The 21095-nt window shown below is 48.1% G+C and overlaps 1 protein-coding gene across 10 annotated transcripts in view; it reads left to right on the top strand.

The window, feature by feature from the left end:
- Adarb1 (adenosine deaminase RNA specific B1) overlaps nt 1-21095 on the top strand; it is an 85700-nt gene that overhangs the window by 61823 nt on the left and 2782 nt on the right. For 8 of the 10 annotated variants that reach the window (XM_021256403.2, XM_021256404.2, XM_087210895.1 and 5 more), the window contains 3 exons: nt 7274-7455; nt 17466-17644; nt 20352-20578. In XM_021256403.2, coding sequence (XP_021112062.1) covers nt 7274-7455; nt 17466-17644; nt 20352-20531 — 541 coding nt within the window. In that variant the 3' untranslated portion in view covers nt 20532-20578. The remainder of the gene's footprint in view (nt 1-7273; nt 7456-17465; nt 17645-20351; nt 20579-21095) is intronic. The other 2 variants (XR_015451191.1, XR_015451185.1) reach the window with 1 other exon arrangement.

The following is a 21095-nucleotide window of genomic DNA, read 5'->3' as shown; positions in this document are numbered from 1 at the left end:
AGCTCGCTCCAGATCCATATGGGGCAGGTGGGAAGACAGCCCCCTGCAGTGCTGTGATCCCCACTTAGGCAGGTTCCGGTAGGACAAAAGGCCCAGATTTGAAGTAAAATGGATAACTTTGAGTTACAATTTCTAATTTATCTACTAAAACCACATATGCTCAATTGCAAAGTAAAGCACACCTTTGGAATTGGATCCAGGGTTACCTAGATCAGTAGCCCTCGTTACCCTCAGTGATGGGTCCAAATATTAAACTGAGTAGATTGGCAGATAAAGCCAAGATCATGTCACTAAGAGCAGAATCTAAAGAGATCTTTGTACCAACAACAAACCCTCTTCACTCTATTTGGCCTGAACCCTCAGCAACATAAACACAAAAATATATAGAAACATGTAAAACAAGGTAGTAAAATGCTACCAGAAATTCCCAAGTCCCCCAAAGTAGGTCCAAGGGGCACTGATGGAGAGGAAATCAAACACCAAATGCCTGAACTCTATGAAGTGGTCAGAGAGGAAGCAAGAAAATTGGTGAGATTGAAGATATAACTAAACAGACAGAGGAATTAATAAATACATTGATGCATTTAATGAAGAATAAAATAAAGAATTAGAAAAGCTCACCAAAATCATTGAAAACATGAATTACAAATTTACCAGAAATACAGAGCCCATGAAAATGTGCCAGACAGAAATTGTGGACGTAAACAATTCTATTTAATATATGAGCAGCAGAAGCGATCAGTGGGAGGAGAGAAGACAGATCACAGGACTATATACTCAGGAAAACCTTAAAAACAAAAGCAGAAGAAGGAAAATAGATCCAACAGCTTCTAGATGATCCAAAGAAGACTAAGACTAATAGGAGTTAGAGAAGAGCCAGGACAGCACACATAGAATACAACATCTGCTCACAGAAACCATAGCAGAAAACTTTCCAAGTATGGGGAAAGAATGCAACACGCAGTTAAGCAAGGCATCTGGAACCTCTCATAATTACGACCAGGGGAGAACCTCTCCATGACGCATCATAGTCAAACCCCAGAAGTCCAACATTAGGACAGAATCTTAAAAGCTGTCAGAGAAAAGCAAAAAATCACTTATCCGGGTAAACCCATTAGAACTGTAGCAAACTTTAAAGGCCAGAAGAGCTTGGCATGAAATGTTTCAGGCCCCAAAAGAAAAACTTTTAACCCAGATTAATATATATTGAAAAACTGTCTTTCAAAATTGAAAGAGAAATAAGGACATTCCATGACAAAGAGTACCTTCAAAGATACATAAACACCAAACTAGCATTCCAAAAAATTCTCAAGGATATCCTAGATGGAATGATGAAGCCAACAATACTGAAAATTCTGATGAAATGCATACATCAAGCAGGATGGGTAAACAAAAGGGAAAAATGACGGAATCAACAACAGAAAAATTATGCAATGATAGGAAAAAGTCAGTACCTTTCCATAATAACTTTCAACATAAATGGCCAATCAAAAGACACAAATTGGCAGATTGGATCAAAAAACAAAACTAAATGGTGTGCTGCATACAAGAGATACATCTAATCCAAAAAGAAATTCATAGACTAAAAATCAAAAGGATGGAAAACTATTCCATGCATTAAGACCTCAAAAGCAAGCAAGAGTTGGTCTTGTTTTCAGACAGAGTAGATTTCAAGCTAAAATTGATCAAAAGAGGCAACGCTGAACAAAAGAGGTGCACGAATATCCATGTACCTTAGTACCCTACTTTCACCAATAGATCAGCTATACAAAAAATTAACATAGAAATATCAGATCTGAACCGCACTTCCAAGTGTATAGACTAAATATATACATCTACAGAGTGTTCTGTACTACCACACAGAGTACACATTATTCTTAGCACACATGGAACATTCTCCAAAACAGACCACATGCTATCCTGTAAAGGTTGCTTAAATAAATGCAAAAGAATGGAAATTATCATCCATATTATCAGATCACAGTGCACCGAAACTCAAAAGCAATGGCAAAAGAAATCACAGAAATCATGCAAACACATGGGAATTAAACGATACACTCTTGAATAATCACTGGGTCACAGAAGAAATTGAGGAAGAAATTAGATAGTTCTTCACCAGTCTGGGTGGAGCCTGAGACTGCAGCACCTCTCCATTTTCCAGCCATGATCTCAGCAGAGCCTAGAATCTCTTAGGAAGGTTTGTGCAGAATTAATGGTTCCTATCAGATGCAGGTTTCCAAGATCATAGTTTACAGTGTGCCCGGGTGTGTGTGTGTGTGTGTGTGTATGTTCTGCTTAAAATGACTAAACCCACACAGGCTTCTAATCTGCATAAGGAAAGGGCCCTAAGGCCTTTGGCCATCCGATCATTTCAGCTTTTTCTCTAGACAGGGAAATTTTTCTCGCCGTTTCCTTTTTGGAAAATGGAAGGCATGAGACCTTGGGATTGAAATGCCCGACTGTTGAGCACAAATGTATCTTCTCTATGTGTAGAAACACTGTGCTGGGATGATCAGTGAGTAGGGGAGCAGTCCTGACTCTCCTGGGATTACCTGCGGGGCGGTGTGGGATACAAGGTCAGATGCAGCTGGGCCAGTGAGGGCCCCCTGGGAGGGATGCTTGTGAGCACTGAGGTTCCACAGGAGAGCCTGGGCAGCTGCTCGGGAGGTGGGGGACCTGGAACAATGGCCCTGGGGAGCTGTTTGGGTGTGTGTGATGGAGTGGCCCGGCTGGCCTGTGTGCCTGCAGGGAGGTCCCAGCACTGTGCAGGAGGGAGAGGGCAGGAGCATCACCCGACCTGGTCTGACAGTGGCGGTAGCCAGAGGTCAGACCCTAGGGGCCATGGATTGGCCCAATGCTGTGATGGGAAGGGTGGAGTCCAGGTGACCCCAGCTGGTGGCCTTGTTAGCAGCCAGGCTCAGTCAGGCCTGTGTGGTTTCTGGGTTCAACCCCGACCCCCCAGCCAAGTACAAGAAGACACTTAGAAACAGAAAAACGAGTTTACTTACAATTTGGCCAAATGAGAAGGGTGGCTACTCTGACCCCTCACAGAAGTGCTCTGTTTCATGGAGCGGGTAGGACAGGAGCCAGGAAATACCCACGTGCACATTAGCCACACTTTGGCCCACAGGCCAGATACTGTGGAGCCCTGTGGGGCCAGGCCCCGGGGTAGCACTTTACTCAGGTGTGCTTAGCATTCAGAAGCTTGGAGAGAGAAGTTTGTGCTGTGTTTAATTCTTAGTTTTAAGGATCTATTTTACCCTTTACCAGTGATGGTGAACCTTTTAGAGACCAGGTGCCCAAACTGCAACCCAAAAACCACTGCAATTAAACCTGAATGCTCAGCTCCTGGGCGACTTGGCTGAGGTGCGAATGGAGAGAGCCTGTGTGCCCACTGTGGCATGAGCATCCTTGTCTTGTTCATGATTTTAAAGGGAAAGCCTTCAGTTTTTTCCCAATTAATATGGCATCCAGCCCTTGATCTTGAGAGCTTGAGGTGCAGTGTCATCTGGCTGGCACCATCTCCGAATCCACTTTTTCTTCTCTGAAAACATTGGTGATCACCCCCCTGTGGGATGTTGTTCCTCGGAGCTGAGAGAGCTCTTCCTGGTGGTGGTCAGCCATACTGGGTCCCACAGTGGAGGGGAAGTGATGGACTGTTCAAGCCAGTTCCAGGATCTCTTGTAGCCAAATTTCGGCAGTAAGAGAGACTTACAAAGAGTGGTTTTTAGGTTGTTTACCTAGAGTCCATTTCCAAGTTTAATTTCATCTATTCTGTAGATGTTATATGCACCTTAAAACATTACAACTTTGGCAGGCAATAGTTAGAAAACTTACAAGCAAATGTTCAACTAAGACCAGTAAAACAAATCTAGTTTTTATCAAAGAAAACCATTTTGTGTGTGAAAAAAGTTGTGCTCTATCAAAAAGGTGCGTTAAGCATATTTTTAGAGTCTTTGCCTTGCAAACTAATGTGAGTTATCATTTGGGAAGAAATGACATTATTTAATCGTGTCAAAACCAGGAACAGCGTTTAGTGACATCTTTAGAATTTATTAGGTACACACAACAGAACTGCAAAAGTTTTGAATACAGACTACAAGAATTAATGCCTACTTACCAATTAAAACCAGGTATTTTTATGATAAAGCAAGATTGTCTCTTATTGACTAAGAGGAACATAGCTCTTGGCAGCTAAATGACTATAAGTAATACACAAGGTAGCAACCTAGAAAAGGAATGTAGTTGCTTTTACAGTATATTAAGACAACCATTATGATTGACTAAATTATACCTAGACAATCAGACACTTAAAAGTAAGTAATATCACATATAATAATAGTTCAACCATGATTATAAAAGAAGTAAATGATGGCTAAGTAAACCATAACCTTCTAAGGTTTATTTTCCCTAAAGCCTAAAAAAAAGGAGCTAGAGAAAACAGTAGCAGTTTATCCATTGCAGAGAGGCAAGCAAATCTTTTTAGCATTTCTTAAAACTATGAGCTTTAGACCACATAAAAAACCACATCGACAGACCAGAGAAGTTGTAACTATAGCCTTCACAGCAGAAGAAAAGATTTTCTAAATCTGCCTTACTATGGATGTTACTCAATTTTTAAAATGTTCTTGCTCTGAGTTTTAAAACATTTCCCTTTAAACTTCTCTTTAAACTGATTTAACTCTCTGCCTTTTATAAGCTTCATTATATAATATCATGAAGGCTTGTATCTATGGATTTTTACCCCCATTTACCTGATTTTTGACAAAAATATTACAGTTATAGAATAAAGAACTGTCAGGTGACGTTTCTTCAGAATATAATGCATATTTAAGCCATTAATGTTGCAATGGTATATCAGCTCCATTTTGTCACAGAAGCCTGGCTGCGATCTGTCCAGTTAGTATATGGCACCTCTAGAGGGCTCCTAAATGAGATTGAAGCCCTACTGCCTGTCTTAGAAATACAGGTGGTTATAAGAAAGACAAAGAAAAACAAAAACCAAACCAAAACCGAATGAATATTCTTCAAACAAAATAAATTTCCCAGAAATTTTCTTTCTTGTTCGAATCAGTACCCCAAAATGACCTGTAAGAGTTCCAAATGACTGCCTAAACTCCATACTGGAGCACCTTACCCTGCCCCAACTGGGCTGTGAAGTGACCCAGGCCATTCCATGAGCCTGAGACAGTGGAGATACCAGGTCCCCAGTGTGCACTTCCAGCAGAACATCTGGGGCAGCCCAGCAGCTTCCCAGAAAGCCTTTCTCCCACCAGCAAAAGTGCTTTTAGGTAGCTGATGCCACAAACAGGGAAAAGGGAAAGTTCCTTGGGTGCAAGATGCCCTGGCAGCTGCTGGACAGCCCTGGGGTCCTGCCTGTGGGCTCAGCTCGCCGCCAACAGTAAATCATCCTTCCCAGGTAGTCACCACCCCACCTCGGGACCCAGGAGACCTGCGCTGCTCCGGAGCTGGGACTTCCCTTCTTGCTGGCTCGCCAGAACTTACCAGTCAGGTCCCGACGACGTACTGCTCCCCAAGAAATGCAGGAGGCCATTTAATTTGGTGGGAAGGAAGAATGTTTCTTCAAAGCTAGCTCCGAAGGAGATAGGCCTCTTACTCCTTAAGGCTCCCTCTTGCTGTGTCCAAGTGTACAAAGGCTTTTATTGAGAGGGAGAAAGAGGGAGGATGCAGTGAGACAAGAGAGGAAATGCCCATGTGGTTTCAACCCCTGGCTGTTCTTGGCTTCTCTCTTCCTTCATGGAAACAAAACTGACTCCAACCTCCTGGACTGGCATCGGTGTGTTTCTTTCAGATGGGCTTCTACAGAGGAGGGGATGGCAGTTTACACCCTCAGCACAAGGAAGTTTGGGGAAAGTTTGTCTTCGAAAGAAGAAAATCTTAATTTTGAAGGTCCCTTGTACCCTCTTGGCTACCGTCCAAGCAGCTGGAGGTTGGAGCTGGGCAGATTGGGCGCTGCTCTACCCTGCGGGGCTCCCACCTGTCAGGCCTGAGTACAAGCAGCAGGGCGGGCACAACTCTGAGGCCTCCTGCTGCATTCCCGGGATGGGGGGCTACAGGGCTTGGACCACTGTGGGCATCACAAGGCGCAGAAGAGTAGTTGGCTGCATGTTCTGAGTTCCAAGTTCCCCTCTAGTCCCAGGACTCCCATTTCCCAAGTCCAACCTGATGGTTTTTAGCTTCTCCCCCATTTCCCTGTCCCTGCCACTCCGGCCCTTGCTTCTGACCTTCGCTGCTACTGGGACATCTCCCAAGTCCCTGTGCGGGTGATCATGCCTGCTCTGCTGCCATCACTTTCTGAAATGTGCACCTGCTCAGCCCCTCCTCTGGGACACTGGTGTCATGTGAGAGCCAGCTGCTGCCTCCGAGTTGTGCCTGGCCTCCTGCTGGCCTCTTCTCGGTGACTGTCCCCTCCTGTCCTGTGTCTCCCGTCCCCAGGCTGAGGGGCACCTTCCTCCCTCGGCCCCCACTTGAGGGTGTACTCCAGGCTCACCCCAAGGAGCCTCCTCTGATGTCACAACTCCCTTTTGCTGTTTCACAGAACCTTGTCCTCTCATTCCCATTGATCTGACTCAGCTCACAGCTCCTCACATCTTGTTGGCCTTGCCGTTGCTTTATTGTTTACATCCAGCTGTGTCTCCCCTCATGCTCAGCACCCAGTCTCTGTGACGCACACAGCAGTAGCTTAGAGTACAGCAGTGCCCAGGCTGCAGTTTCCCACCTGTGGGGCTGGGAAGACACCCGTGAGTCCAGTGCAGTGGGTTGCTGTCCTCCTGAATAACTGGGGTGACAAACATCACCCCAGCATCCCCACCTCCATCTCCAGTGCATCAGTGCGCTGTCCCCACCCTTGTCCCCCGGCAGGTGGTGGCAGGAAGTTCAGCACACCTCTCCCGAGGCAGGGTGGCTCCCAGGGCTGGGTTGAGAGGAGCAGGGAAAGCCCAGGCCCCCGTTCTGAGGCCCTCGGAAGAGCTGGTAAAGATGCACTCTCCAGGGAGCCTTGCACAGGAAGCATGCGTGGCCCACCAATAACCCTTTTGGACAGAGCCTCCAGGAGGTGCGTCTTCATGGAAGACACAGTGGTCTAGAGTCTCCTCACAGTTTAATTCTAAGATAGATTTTCCTCTTGACCACTGTGGCTTCCAGCTCAGCTGGCTGCCGGTCCCCGCCGTGGCTCTTGTGCGGTAGCCTCGCCAGGCCTGCCACAGGCCACGAGAGCTGCTTCTCCCCTCTAACCCATGTCTCTCCCCTGCAGCTGGAACGTGGTGGGCATCCAGGGGTCCCTGCTCAGCATCTTCGTGGAGCCCATCTACTTCTCCAGCATCATCCTGGGAAGCCTGTACCATGGCGACCACCTCTCCCGGGCCATGTACCAGCGCATCTCCAACATAGAGGACCTGCCGCCGCTCTACACGCTCAACAAGCCCCTGCTCAGTGGCAAGTACCAGCGTGGTCGCCCTTCCGCCCGGCCCACTCACTGCCCCGCCGACCTGCCAGGCGGCAGCGCAGAGCTGTGTGGGAAGAGGGGCTGTGGGGTGGGCTGCAGGGTGCTGGGAGGGGAAGGCCTCCGACGCCCGACGGGACCCGGCTCTCAGGGAAGGACAGAAGAGCCGAGGCGGCCTGGTACCCTGGCTCCCTCTGCGTTTGTGCTGCGTTTTGCATCCTCAGGGTCAAGGGCTCGGGGCGCTGTGGAAAGTTGCTGGGCGAACCGGGCTGGGGCTGGCCGAACACCCCTCCATGCGGCAGCACCCAGGTGCCACCCAGAATCCCTCTCAGTGGCGCCTGCTCCGGCCCTTTGTCTGCTTTATTACCAGTTTCTTTCTTCTTTTAGAATTTCAGTGGCTAACTGTAAAGTGAACAGGAGCTTTTGAATTCAAGGGTCCTAACTTCTAAGCCCACCCATACTTAAAAGGACACAGTTAAGGTATTGTTTTGTTGCCCCTGTGAAAATAACATTTTACTGACCTTTTTTGAGCTTGAAACTAAAAGCACAATGTACACTAAAACACGCTTCTTTTGGTGTGCGTGGACTCAGCCTTATCCAGTGGTTGGCTACCAGCATGTCCCGGATTGAGAATAAGCAGTGTGGAGCTCACTGGAAAGCATGCTGTTAGACACCAAGAAGTGCACAGGGCCGGGGAAAGCAGAGGTGTGCCTGGGAATCCTGTGGCTCCTGTCAGTGGCCGTGATTCTTTAAGGAAAAGAGTGACACCCTGATGGGGTGAGTTGAACTAGGAGCGTCGCTGCCTTTTGGAGTATTTACTGTGTGTTGGCGCATGCTGTGCTGTGGGCCTCTTGCTTCTTGGTGTACTACATTTGAGGGAACAGTGCTTTATTGGTCCATTTGCTGTTGCTATAGCAAAATACTGGAGGATGGGAAGTTAGAAAGGAAAGAGGTATTTTTAGCTCACAACACGGGGCCGATGTATCTGTTTACCATGTGCGAAGGCCTGTGGGACACGGGAAGAAGCCAAACTGGCAGGAACATGTGCAGAAAGATCTCAGGAGGTGTGAGAGCTACTGTGATGACAGCTAAGTCCCCGGGACTGACCACAGTGCACAGGAACGTCGTTAGTCCCCTGAGGATGATGAACCTCCACCCACTGCACGCCTCCACAGGTCTAGACGGTCAGCCAGTGACCTGGCTCCCTCCCTCTGGTCACCTCTGCAGGTCCCCTCTCAGCATCACCACTAAGGACTGAGCCTCCAGCACTGGGCTTTGGAGACACACTCAAAGCAAGTCAATCCATGGCCAGTGCTTAGTGTCAAGTGTCACTGTGATTTTATTCCTGACCCTGAAGGATTGCATGGTGCATGGCACACAGCAGATGCCAGACTCACTGCTCAGGGGCTGCCTGAGCACTGTGTCTGGTCCTTAGCTAAGATCTGCAGAGAAATCATCACTTCACTAATGTAACGTCCATGCCGAGGCTTTGAACCTGTGGCTGCTGTGTAGAAGAGAATTTCCATCAGGGTTTATGTGAAGGACATACTGTACATGTCTGTAAATGGTAATGGGACCCCACCTGCACGATAGACCCCACCGTTTCCAGTATTCCATGTGAATGATTTTGCGGGAGCACAAAGTCTGTAATAAAGTTGTCCTCTCTTCCCCCGTCCCCTCAAACCATCTCCACTCCCCAGGACCGCAGTAGGTGTTCCTTCAGCTTTACAGTCTCTGCCTTGGTCCGCTGCCACCTCTGAGGATGCGCCACCTGGGGGATGTGCCAAACCCCAGCACGCACCCCGCTGTAGCTCTACTGCATGGCAGCTTACATGCCCTGGTTTCTTCTGTGCCCAGTGACGAGCCTAGCCTCGAGCGATACTCTACTGCTCTAGTCTTTGCGGTGCACTTCATGTTTGTAGAATTTGTACAGATTCACCCAGAGCAGCAGAAGGCCTGCAGCCCAGCCTCAAGGTTGAGATGGGAAGACTTTCATTTTTAATTCAGCGGAAACATAGCGTGAATCAGGCACTCATTTCTGGGGGTTGCTGTGGCCTGGGCCTTGCTATGAGACATCTGCTCCTCAGTAGTGGCAGTCTGGATGGGGTGACCTCTCCTGCTTCCTCGTGCCCCTTTGGAGTTGCATGTTTTGGGTCACTTGTCGTGTCTGGCTGACCCTGTGGGTTCCTGGGTCCCTGGCTCACCGAGGACACAGGAAGAAAGGCCAGTGATGTCGACTGTCTCTACATGTGTGGTGGCTGCTCCTGGGCTCCGTGGGCCAGGCTCTCTGGAGAGCTGGTTTTGATGCCAGCATTGTCACAAAACACGACACAAACAAGATGGCTAGGGAGCAGAATCCTGATGGGTCCAGGTGGCATTTGGGCAGCCCTCAAAGGGTGGCTTCAGTTTTTAAATATTCTTCAGTGGGAAGTGACTTTAATAGTGAAATGTGTTTACCTGTTTTATTAACACCTTTAAAGTGTTTAAGTGACAGTTGTCATGCTCTGTTGGACACTTTCTCCACTTCATTTCGGGGGCACAGGCATGCTCTTCAAGACATTCAGCCAAATCTTCACGTCTGTCCTGGAGTCCCTCCCCAGCTGGAGGAGCCAGGCACCACCATCTTCACAGCAGGTGACAGGCCCACAGGAGCATGAGCAGATCCCAGACCCAGCTCTGAGCCTGGCCACCTGCTGCCACACCTGCCCCTGCCCCAGCACAGTGTGTGCTCTTGGGCCTGCGCGCGCGCGCGTGGGGGGGGGGGCCCAGCACCCTCCCTCCTGCCCAGAGCTTTCTTTCCCTGGCGGGAGCACCTGTGCTTTCAAAGCACTGCAGTCTCGGAGGAAGAGTGCCCAGTGCTCCTCTGTGGGAAGCCTTGAGTTGTGGACAGCCAGGTCCCAGAAGGCTCGGGATCCACCCCAAGTGTGGGCTGGAGGTCCCCCTCTCCTGTCAGAGCATCAGGACAAGAGTCCCGGGGTGGTGCTCCCCGCTGGCAGGCGGGCCCAGGGACTTGGGCTCCCCCACGTCAGTGGCCGGTGGCCCGCCTCAGGCAGGGGCCGTGCACACAGCTCTTCCCGCAGTTGACTCCTGCACGGCTTTTCCCGTTCCTCACTGTTAGTGCTGAGGGCGCCAACACTCTAACAGGAGCCCGCAGTAACTGCCCACTGCTGATCACAATGTGCGCGTTCACTTCTTATTGCCCTACTCTGCTAGGAACGAATTCAACAGTAACTTTCAGGTGGGAGAAGATGTCTGTGCCAGCTCATCTCGCTCTTGTGTGTTTTTAGGCCAGTTTCTTTGGATTTTGGCTTTAAAGGTTCTGATTCAGCACACTTAATTTACAGCTGCTGAGGGACGCTCATTACCAGCTGCTCGCCCTGCCTTTATTGGTTTCTGCATGGTGCCTGGGATCAGCTCATTACCCTAGTTCTCGCTCTGCAGCCCGGGAAGATGAGCAGCCTGTCAGTGTCAGCCTGTGTGCATCCCCAGGGGCTCGTGGAGAATGCACTCACGACCACTCGGGACTTTCTGCCCCAGAAAAAGCATGTGGCTCGCGTTGGAACCTTGGCTAGCCATTTTCTTCTTGCCTTATTCACTCCATCTGTGCTGAAGTTAGCACTTTACTCAGCTTGAAATATTTTTTAAAATTGTGCTCTTACTGTTTTAGTAGTTAATTGGCCAGTGAGTTTTAGTGCAAAATGCTGCTGTCCTAGCATTTAAGTATCATTCAGCAATGATCTTTTATTTTTATTATGTCACAGAGTAGTCACAGAATTGCAAAGGAAGATGATGTAATATAAGCATTAGTCATTTGTTCATGAAAGATTCAATCCCATTATGGCCACTTTCCCCTGCCAGCCAAAGCAGAGACCCTCCCGACACTGCCAACCGGCAGTTGGGTAGCGCAGCCCTAAGCTGAGAAGGAACAGTTCCAGGTCAGGGTAGAGGATCCCATCAGAGACACTGAGGACATCTTCAGAAGAAGTGACTTTATCTCAACAGGTAGCCAGGGGACTGGCTCTTCCCAAAAGGCACAGCCTCGAACAGCTCACTGGTGCTGCCCTGACCCATGTGCCTACCGTTGGCTCACACTGTTGCTGCTAAGCCTTGTGCTGCAGGGAGGACCATGTAGGTTCTGTTCATGGACGTTTAGGTTGTGTCCAGTTGCTTACTGTTAGCATTTGTATCTGGTGATTGGATCATGGGGGCTCACAGCTGCCTTGCCATTGGAAGGTGGGGTCCGGCTGGAAGAGGCGGCCCCTGGGGCGTGGCCTGGAAGGGTTCCTCTCCCGGCTCCTGCCTTCTCTCTCTACTTCCGGTCCACCATGAGGTGAGCAGCTCTCCTCCGCCAGGCCAGGCCCCTCTGCCAGGCTGCCTGCCTCAGAGCCAGCCAGCTATGGACCGTGAGTCAAAATAAACCTCTCCTTCTTTAAGTTTTGAGTATCAGGTACTGTGTCTCAGGGATGAGGAAAGTGACTACGTTGCTGACTGACAAAGCAGCTGCTGAGAATGGTCTTGTTGGAATCTGCAGGGGCGGGCTCTACCCACACAGGTCTGCTTTCGAGTGGAGGGCTGAGTCCTAAGACGGTGCTCGTTGAGCTCTGCAGAAAGCTGCCAAACTGTGTCTTAATTTGCCTTTCCCTAAGGACTAGTGAAGTCAGCTAGCTTTTCACTTGTGAATTTGCCATTCCTAAGTCTTCTTCAATAATTGTGTCAAAACTTTTGCACATTTTTATTGAGTTAACTTCTTGTTACTGAGTCTTAATAACTATTTTTTTAGTTTTTGAATATAAATCCTGTATCAGATAAATAAATTGAAAATGCTTTCTCCCAGCCCATAGCTTGTGTTTCAGTTCTCTTAACACTATCTTACACAGACCCTATAATTTTAATTCTGATAAAACTGTCATGATCACTGTGGTTATGTCACTATGACATCAGTCAAGTTGGCCCTCAGCTTTGTACTTCAAATTCCAAGAGGGACCTGACACATAGGTCCTTGTTCTTTTATTCCGTGACAGGATTTTTGGTTTTTTGTTTTTTGGTACCGGGGATTGAACTCGGGACCTTGCGCTTACGAGGCAAATGGCGGAACCACTGAGCTAAATCCCAGGCCCCTATTCTGTGACAGTTTTATAATCTACTTAGCAGTTTCGACACAGCCCACTTGAATTTTGGTTGGGACTGCTGTATGAGATTAGTTTGGAGAGAACCAATACACTGGCAGTTTTGAGTCTTCCAATGATGAACAGTGTGTCTTTCCCATTATTTATGTCTGTTCCCTTCTCAGCGATGTTTGCAGTTTACAGTGTACATATCTTGCACACCCTGTGTCAGATGTCTCTGTTTAATATTCCTAGTGCTACTTTAAATGTCATACTTTTATTTAGATTTCCAATTCATTGCTACTCTATAGCAATATTTGTTCTAGTAGCTTTTTAGTAGATCCCTCTGGGTATTATTTATCAGTGGACATGTTCATTATTTATTTCTTGCTTGTCAGTCTAGATGTTTCCTTTCACTGCTGCTCTGGATAAGACCTGCCAAGACAATGTTGGGGAGGACAGGTGGGAGTGGACAGCTTTGTCTTGTGTGTGATCTCAGGGGGAAAGCATCCAGTCTGTTAGCAGCAAGTGTGCTGTTAGCTGTAGGTTTTTCATTGATACCTTTACCAGTCTGAGGAAATTCCTTCTATTCCTAGTCTGCTAAAGGTACAGTGGTACCTCAGTTCACAAACTTAATTCTTTCCATGATTCTTGTCACAAACCGAATTGGAGGAGAAGCTAATGAAATTTCCCTGTAAGGTCAACATTGAACCTAATCATTGAATTTGACTCAATTCTTGTCTAATTCAGTTTGCAACCAGAATCATGGAAAGAATTAGGTTCATGAACCGAGTACCACTATATTAATCAAGAATGGATGTTAGATTTTGTCAGATGCTTTTTTTCTTCTCTGAGATGGTCATTTAGTTCATTTTATAAAATGTTAATATTGTGACATTGATTTTTTAAAATATTAAACCAATCTACATACCTGGGATATCCCTTAAATGGTCAGTATGTTCTGTTCTTTTTGTATGGTGTTGAATTCAAATTGCTGAAGTTTTCAGTAGAATTTTTGCATTTATGATCCACTGATCTGTAGGGATTATGGGGTGTGGTTATCTTTCAGTGTCTCTGTCAGCATAAAATGAGTAGGGATGCATTTCTTCATCTTTGGTTTTCTGGAAAAGTTGATTTAGAGTTGGTATTAATGTTTATTTCAATGTTTGGCATAATTCACCAGTGAAGTTATTGGGCCTGATGTTTTCTTCATGAGAAAATATCTAAATACAAATTAAACTTCTGTGATTAATATGGAATTTTTATGTTATTCTTTCTTGAATAAGCTTGGTAATTTATGTGTTTCAGGAAATTTGTCTGTTTTATCTAATATGTAAGACATATTGGCATAATAGTGTTCATAATATTCCTTTGTTTTGAATATGTTATCTTTAGTAATACCTTTTTTATTCCTTACATTAGCAATTTGTTGTCTTTACCCCTCTCCTTCCCTCTCATCTTCTTCCTGCCAGTCCAGGTAGGGGTTTATGAATTCTGTTGATCATGTCTAAGAACCAACTTTTGGTTTCATTGATTTTTTTTCCTTTTATTTTCTTTTTTATATTTCAGTTATTTCTACTTTGATCTAAATTGTTCCTCTTTTTTTCCTTGATATTTCATCCATTCTTCCTCTAGTTTTTTTGAGATATCAGCTGATGTCATTCTTTTTTTAGATTTTCCTTGATGATTTTTGCAGGATTTGCAAATTCTGATATACTGTGTCTTCATTTTCACTCATTTCAAAATGCGTAGCCCCTGGGTTATTCAGAAGCCTGCTCTTTAGCTCCATAGCACTTGGGGAAAAGGATTAAAGAGATCTTTCTGTTGTTGATTTCTAAATGAGTGGTCTGTAAATATCAACTAGGACAAGTTGACTGTGTAATATCTTTTGTGTCCTTAATGACTTTCCAGGCCCAGGGATTTAGCTCAGTGGTTCTGCTGCCTGCCTCACAAGCGAAATGTCCCAAGTTCGATCCCCGGTACCAAAAAAAAAAAAAGTGCAGTTACTTAATGACCTTCCATTGGGCCTATCAATTCATGAGATAGGAGTATTAAAAGTCTCTAGCTATAGGGCCAGGGATTTAGCTCAGTGGTGCCAGTGCCTTTCTGACAAGTGTTAAGATCTTCAGTTCGATCCCCAGTACCAAGAGAAAATCTCTAGCTATAATTATATCTTGTCCATTTCTCCTTCCAATTTTTTTAAGTTTTTACTTAATGTATTTTCCAGTTCTATGATTAGATGCATAAACATTTAGGATTGCTAGTTTATCTTAATGAATTGATATCCTTTATCTTCAGAAAATGACCTTTTGATCTTGTAATATTCTTTGTTCTGAGATCTGCTTTATCTGGTGGCTTTTTAAATATGTTTTTGTTAGTGATAATATAGTATGTCTTTTTGATGTCCTTTTTTTTAAACTATTTTATATTAGAAGTATGTTTCTCATAGGAACCAAAATTTGGATCCTCTCTTCCCACATATATCAATTACAATCTCTGCCTTTTCTCCGAGGTGCTTGGACCATTTACATTTATTGTGATAATTGATATTGTTAGGTTTCAATCTGTCATTGTCCTACATATTTTGTTTGTTTATATGTTGTTTCCTTTTAATTTTTCTTACTTTTGCATTAAGTGAGTGTTTTATGATCCCCTTCTTTTTTTTTTTGGTACTGGGGATCCAACTCAGGACCTTGCGCTTGCGAGGCAGGCACCGGAACCCCGGCCCTATGATCCCATTTTAATAAAGCCTTCTTGACTTTTTAGCTGTAACTTTTGTCTGGTCAGCTGTGAACTCTTCTTTAGAATTTATAGTATCCATCCTGAATTTACCACTGTCTCCCTTCCCATGATTTTACACCCTTCACTTGTAGTATAAGACCCTTACAATTCATACTTTCATACAATTCATATTTTCATACAATTCATACTTCTTCTCCCCTGCCTCTGTGGTATTGTTGTCATACATTTCATGTTTATGTATGTTAAAAATCCCATATTATTATTTCTGCCTCACTAGTCAGTTAGCTTTTAAGGAGATAACATAATAAGAGAAGGAATCCTGGCCTGCCTGTCCCTGTGGAGCTGTGTCTAGAGCTCTCATTCCTGTCTGTGGGTCTGGATCTCCTGTGCCTGCCCTCTTTGCCTTGTCCTGAAGGACTTCTTCTGTGTTTCTCATAGTGTGAATCTGGTGATGAAGAATTATCTCAGCTTTGGTATGTCTGAAATATCTTTATTTCTTTCACTTTTAAAATATATTTTGCTGGCAGGTGTATTTTTGCTGGGACTGCAGAGGCTGTTTTCCGTTTGGTTCTCAGAAGATGTTGCTCCCTCTTCTGGTTGCGTTGTTTTCTGAGGAGCCCACTGACCTTCCTGTCTGTGACCCTCTGTGTGTGTCCCTCTGCGTGTCTTTTCTTTGTGCTGGTGTGGTGCTGTTCATTGTGATGGGCTTTGGTGTGGTTTTCTTTGTGTTTCTTGGGTTCAAGCTTTGTTGAAATTCTTAGATCCATGGCTTTGTTGGTTTCGTCAAATTTGGAACATTTTTTTTCATCTTTTCTGCCAGTATATTCTTTTCTGCCCATCCCCTTCACTCAGGAACTCCAGTTGCTTTCTCTTTGTGCTTCATTTGGCTATCTTCTGTCGCCGTGCCTTAGGTTCACCAAGCTTTTCTTCTGCAGCTTCTAGTCTGTGACTAATTCCACCGAGCGTGCTTTTCCCTTAGACTTGCACTTTCATCTCTAGGCATTCGGTGCAGCTCTTTGTGTCTGTTTGGGTGTGAGTGCTGGGCACCCTTCCCTCCAACCTCACTGACTCTCTCTGGCCTGGAGCAGCGACGCCCCTGGTCAGGCCTCCCAGGAAGTCAGGGATGCCCTGGGAGACCCCAGGGTCCCTTTCTGCCTTTCCCTCTGCCACCTTCTCCTGTGAACTTTGGCCACCATGGTCTCCCTGGACTCAGCTGGAGTGTCTGCCAGCTTCCTGTGGGGATCCGGCCTGGTGTCAGAAGTTGCTCAGGGAGGAGAGAATGGGTGGTGAGAGTAAATGAGGAGCATGGTGACAGAGTGGACGCAGCTCCAGAGGAAGGCATTGTCGTGCTGAGCTGGCCTGCTCATGGCCAGCTGCCCAGTGGCTCGGGGTCTGGGCCAGAACACCAGCCATCTCATGTTCCAGGCATGTTCTGGAGACTGCTGCTGAACCGATTTGATTTGGGGAACCCGTTGCATCCATGTGGTGTGAATTATCAAGCCCCATACACAAAGGGAGATATGAGCATTTAGTTCCCATTATCCAAGTGTCTCCACCCTGCAACAGGGGCCTGTGGCTAGTTATGAAAAGACAGTTGAGTACAGTGAGAAAACTTACCTATGTTCACTTGTCAGGAATTAGGGCTCCTCTTACTCCCCAGGTTTGGGGCGTGTGAAGCTGTATGGCCTGGATACCTGGCTTTGGCAGCACAGGGTGCTCTCGGGGCACGAGCACCAGAGCAGAGGATGTACACGGGGGGGCAGCCCAACCCACTCCGGTCCACTGTGCAGGGAACTGAGCTCATGCCAAAGTGGCCGGCCCAATGGGAACTGGAACTGGCCCACACTGGCTCACCTGTCCAGACCCAGGACTGGCCCAAGGCGGCTTCCCTTACCTCTCCCACCCCCTGCAGGCTACAAGGTTTCTTGCTCTGTGGCCTGAAAGTAGGCTAAGGCCCCCTGGGCCAGAAGTCCTATGGTCTCGGGCTCTGCCAGCCTGTGAGTCAGTTAGGATTCTCAGCTCTGCCCCTTTCCCTGGAGGGTGTGTGGCAAGCTACTGGCATGTGATCTGTGGCCAGGTTGGACCCTGGGTGCTCAGCACCTCCTCCCTGGTGTGGACGCAGTGACATGGTACCTTCCTTGTCTGCTGCATTCCAGGAATCAGCAACGCAGAGGCTCGGCAGCCGGGAAAGGCGCCCAATTTCAGTGTCAACTGGACAGTGGGTGACTCCACCATTGAGATCATCAATGCCACGACAGGGAAGGACGAGCTGGGCCGCGCGTCGCGCCTGTGTAAGCACGCATTGTACTGTCGCTGGATGCGTGTGCACGGCAAGGTACTGAGGTGCCCTCCCGGCGCTGTGCCGGCCCACCCCCACAGCGTGTCCGTCTTCATCCCCTGTCCCTCCTGTGGTCTCCATCGCCATGTCATCACGCGCAGCCTCCTTAAAAGATCATTTGAAAACTTCTTTGTTCTGAAGATTGTTTTTAGCTTAAACGTGGGGCCCTGGCTTGGCAAGTGTAAAAGCTGCCTCCATGGCAGCTTCTTCCTTCCTTGCCACAGAAACCAAGACCTGCTGCCCAGGTCTGCTGTGGGAGTGTGACCGTCAGCTTTCCATCACTGTGACAAAGTTCCTAAGAAAAACCAACATCAAGGAGGAAAGGTTTCTTTTGGCTCGTGGTTTCACAGGTTTTGATCCATGGTCATTTTACTCCATTGCCACCTCACAGCAGGGAGGATGTGGTGAAGCAAAGCGGGGAAGGGCCAAGGTCCCAGTGCCCCCTCCAGTGACCTCACTTTCTTCCATAAGGCTCTGCCTGCTGAAGGTTCCACCAGCTCTCGGTAACAGCTGGGCACTAAACCTTTAGCAGGGGGCCTTTGGGGGCTGTTTAAGATCCAAACTGTAGGGGCCTGGGATTTAGCTCAGTGGTTCTGCCACCTGCCTCGCAAGTGCAAGGTCTCGAGTTCGATCCATGGTACAAAAAAAAAAAAAGATCCAAACTGTAACTTTACTCCCTTGGCCCCCAAAGGCTCATGTCCATCTCACAATGCAGAACACATTCAGTCCATGTCCAGGAGTCCCCAAAGTCTTACCTGTTGCAGCATTACTCAAAAACCCAAGTCCAGAGTCTCCTCTGAGATTCAAGGTAAACTCTGAGCTGTGAGGCCCTGTGAAAATAGAACAACAGAGTTACACACTTCTAGAGTACTGTAGTGGGACAGGCATAGGGGAAACACTCCTACCCCAAACAGGAGGAATGGGTGCATGGAGAGGAAGGATCAGACTGTAGCAAGTGGAGCTCGGCAGGGCAGACATGAACTCCTGTAGCTGCAGGTCCAGGATTGGGCCAAGCAATGGCGATGTTAGGGCCTTGCCAGCTGCAGCCCACATGACCGTTCTCTTGGCCTGGCTCTGCTTGCTGCCTGCAGCTTCCCTTGCTGACATCCTATGTGCCTGGCATCTCCAGTTTTCCTGGGGTCTCCACTGCAGCTGTAGGTGCACTCTCACAGCTGGTCTTACAGGGTACACCGCTGTGCCCAGCACTTGCCTTTTTTTAATAGTATTAATCTCTAGCAACTGTACCCTCCTTGGCTGCACCTTTAAACACATTCCTTTTCTGCCCAAACTGCAAGTTTTTAAAACCTTTCTGCTCTGCTTTTTCCTCCCAGTTCTCACTGCCAATCTGGATAAAGGCAGCCAGTAGTACCCAGCCCACAACCTTAGCATTGTGTTGCCTTAAACTCTCCCCTGTCCAGTACACTAGTCTGTCACCTGTGAACTTGGCCTTGTGGTCTCAGGGCACAGGCACAGTTCAGACAAGTTCTGTGCCAAAAGGTAACACCAATGACCTGTGGTGCAGTCCCCAGCAGAGTTCTCCTTTCCATCTGAAACATCAGCGCATCCTTTGCTGTCTGTGTTTCTGTCGTCCTTTGAGTCCTCTGAGCCTGGGCCAGAATCACCCTTTAGGCTTAACTTCAAGTTTTCTCTCACCTGCTTCTCCACGCTCAGATCTCCTTACAGACCAATGCCAGAGGCTCTAACCTCAGTGTCAGGCAGTCACAGCAACAGCCCCGCTCCTCAGCACCAATCTCTGAGTCCCTCAGCTTTCTGCCATGGTGACAAAATGCCTGGGAGGAGGGGGTTTATTTTAGCTCCATCTCAAGAGGTTTCCGACCGTGGCTGCTTCGCCCCGCTGCTCTGAGCCTCTGGTGAGGCAGACACCATGACGGGTGTGTGATGGGCAGAGCCGCTCACCTGTGGTGCTGAGCGCGTGCAAGGGAGGAGGGGCCAGGGTCTCCCCCTCTAGGGCGTGCACCCAGTGACCATGCTGCTCCCCACTCAGCCCAACTCCCAAAGGTCCCCCATCTCCCCATTAGTGCCATCAGCTGGGGACACGGCCTTCAACATGTCCCTCAGGGACCTGAGAGAACCAAGCCATGGCAAGGAAGGTGCTGCTGTGCCACTCAGATGAAGATGACATAGAGAAAGGACCCCGAACCCCTGGCCTTGTCGGCACGATCCCTTGGGCTCTGCTAAGCCTGCCGTCAAGGGCTTTAAAACTTTGGCTTTAGCCTCAGGACCCTTTTTCCCCAAATAAAACCTCATAGATTAAGTCAGGTATTGCTAGCTTTCATCATCCTTCAGTCGTGTTTATAGCCTGTACTTACTGAGGCTAGCAGGGACACTGTGTGGGGCTTGAGCAGAAATTGTGCCATCCCTATGGAGGATGGCCTGTGTGCCCCACAGTGGCCTCAGGGTGTGTGCGCAGACCCGCAGGCCTGTGCACTGCAGACAGGGTTTAAGCCCCAGGTCTGCAGCCCTGTCCGCCCACGAGGTGCTCCTGGCAGTGGTGGCCGAGCTCCAGGGGGGTCACTGGACTGCCTTGGGGCTCCACTCCCTGTGGGCGGGAGGGCGCCTTCTGGGCTGTCCCCTTCCCCCAAGCCGGCGCGGTGCTGATCACCATCCCGGACATCATCCTGGCTGTGTCTCACCCGCTGCTGTCCCCACAGCAGCGCGCCTCCACTTACTTGTCCTTTTGCAGGTCCCCCCACACTTGCTGCGCACCAGGATCCTGAAGCCCACCACGTACCATGAGTCCAAGCTGGCGGCGAGGGAGTACCAGGCCGCGAAGGCCCGGCTGTTCACTGCCTTCATCAAGGCGGGCCTGGGCGCCTGGGTGGAGAAGCCCACGGAGCAGGACCAGTTCTTGCTCACACCCTGACCCCGGCGGCCGCCTGGCACTGTCCCCCGAGCCTCACATCTGACTGGGTGGGCGCACACCTGAGGGGCGGGCGCGGGGGCACGTGGGGTGCAGGGCATCTCACTCTGAACTGGGGCAGTGCGTGGGGTGGGCATGGGGAGGTGGGGCCCAGCACCGCCACCCACTGTCCCCCAGCCCCGAGCCCCCTGCCCCAGGTTACCCAGTGACTGCTTCCAACCTCAGTTTACGTTAGACATTGAGTTCTACTGAGTAGGGCTTCCTTGAATTTAGGAAAATAGAAACTACTTTGTGTGAAATTCTTGAATAAATAATTTATTCAGAGTTAGAAATGTGGTTTATAAAATAAGTAATTATGTCAGGTCACTTTATGCCACATTATTTTAATTGCAAAAGATTTCTACGTGGAGGAGGTTGAGAAGGTGTAGGTAGGGCGTGGAGCCCTGGGGTCGGCACGCATGTCCCTGCTGGCCCTGCCCTGCATTCTTCGCCATTAGCTGCATACAGTAGGTTCTAACATCCCCTGGCAACGCCAGCATGCTATCATGTGACCTGAGCACACGCTGG

The sequence above is a fragment of the Heterocephalus glaber genome, unplaced genomic scaffold, assembly GCF_053883595.1.
Source record: "Heterocephalus glaber isolate CG9 unplaced genomic scaffold, H.glaber_assembly_v1.0 deba00000122, whole genome shotgun sequence".
NCBI lineage: Eukaryota > Metazoa > Chordata > Mammalia > Rodentia > Bathyergidae > Heterocephalus > Heterocephalus glaber.
Note: the sequence above shows the minus strand (reverse complement) of the source record. Positions and strands in the feature narration are given on the sequence as shown.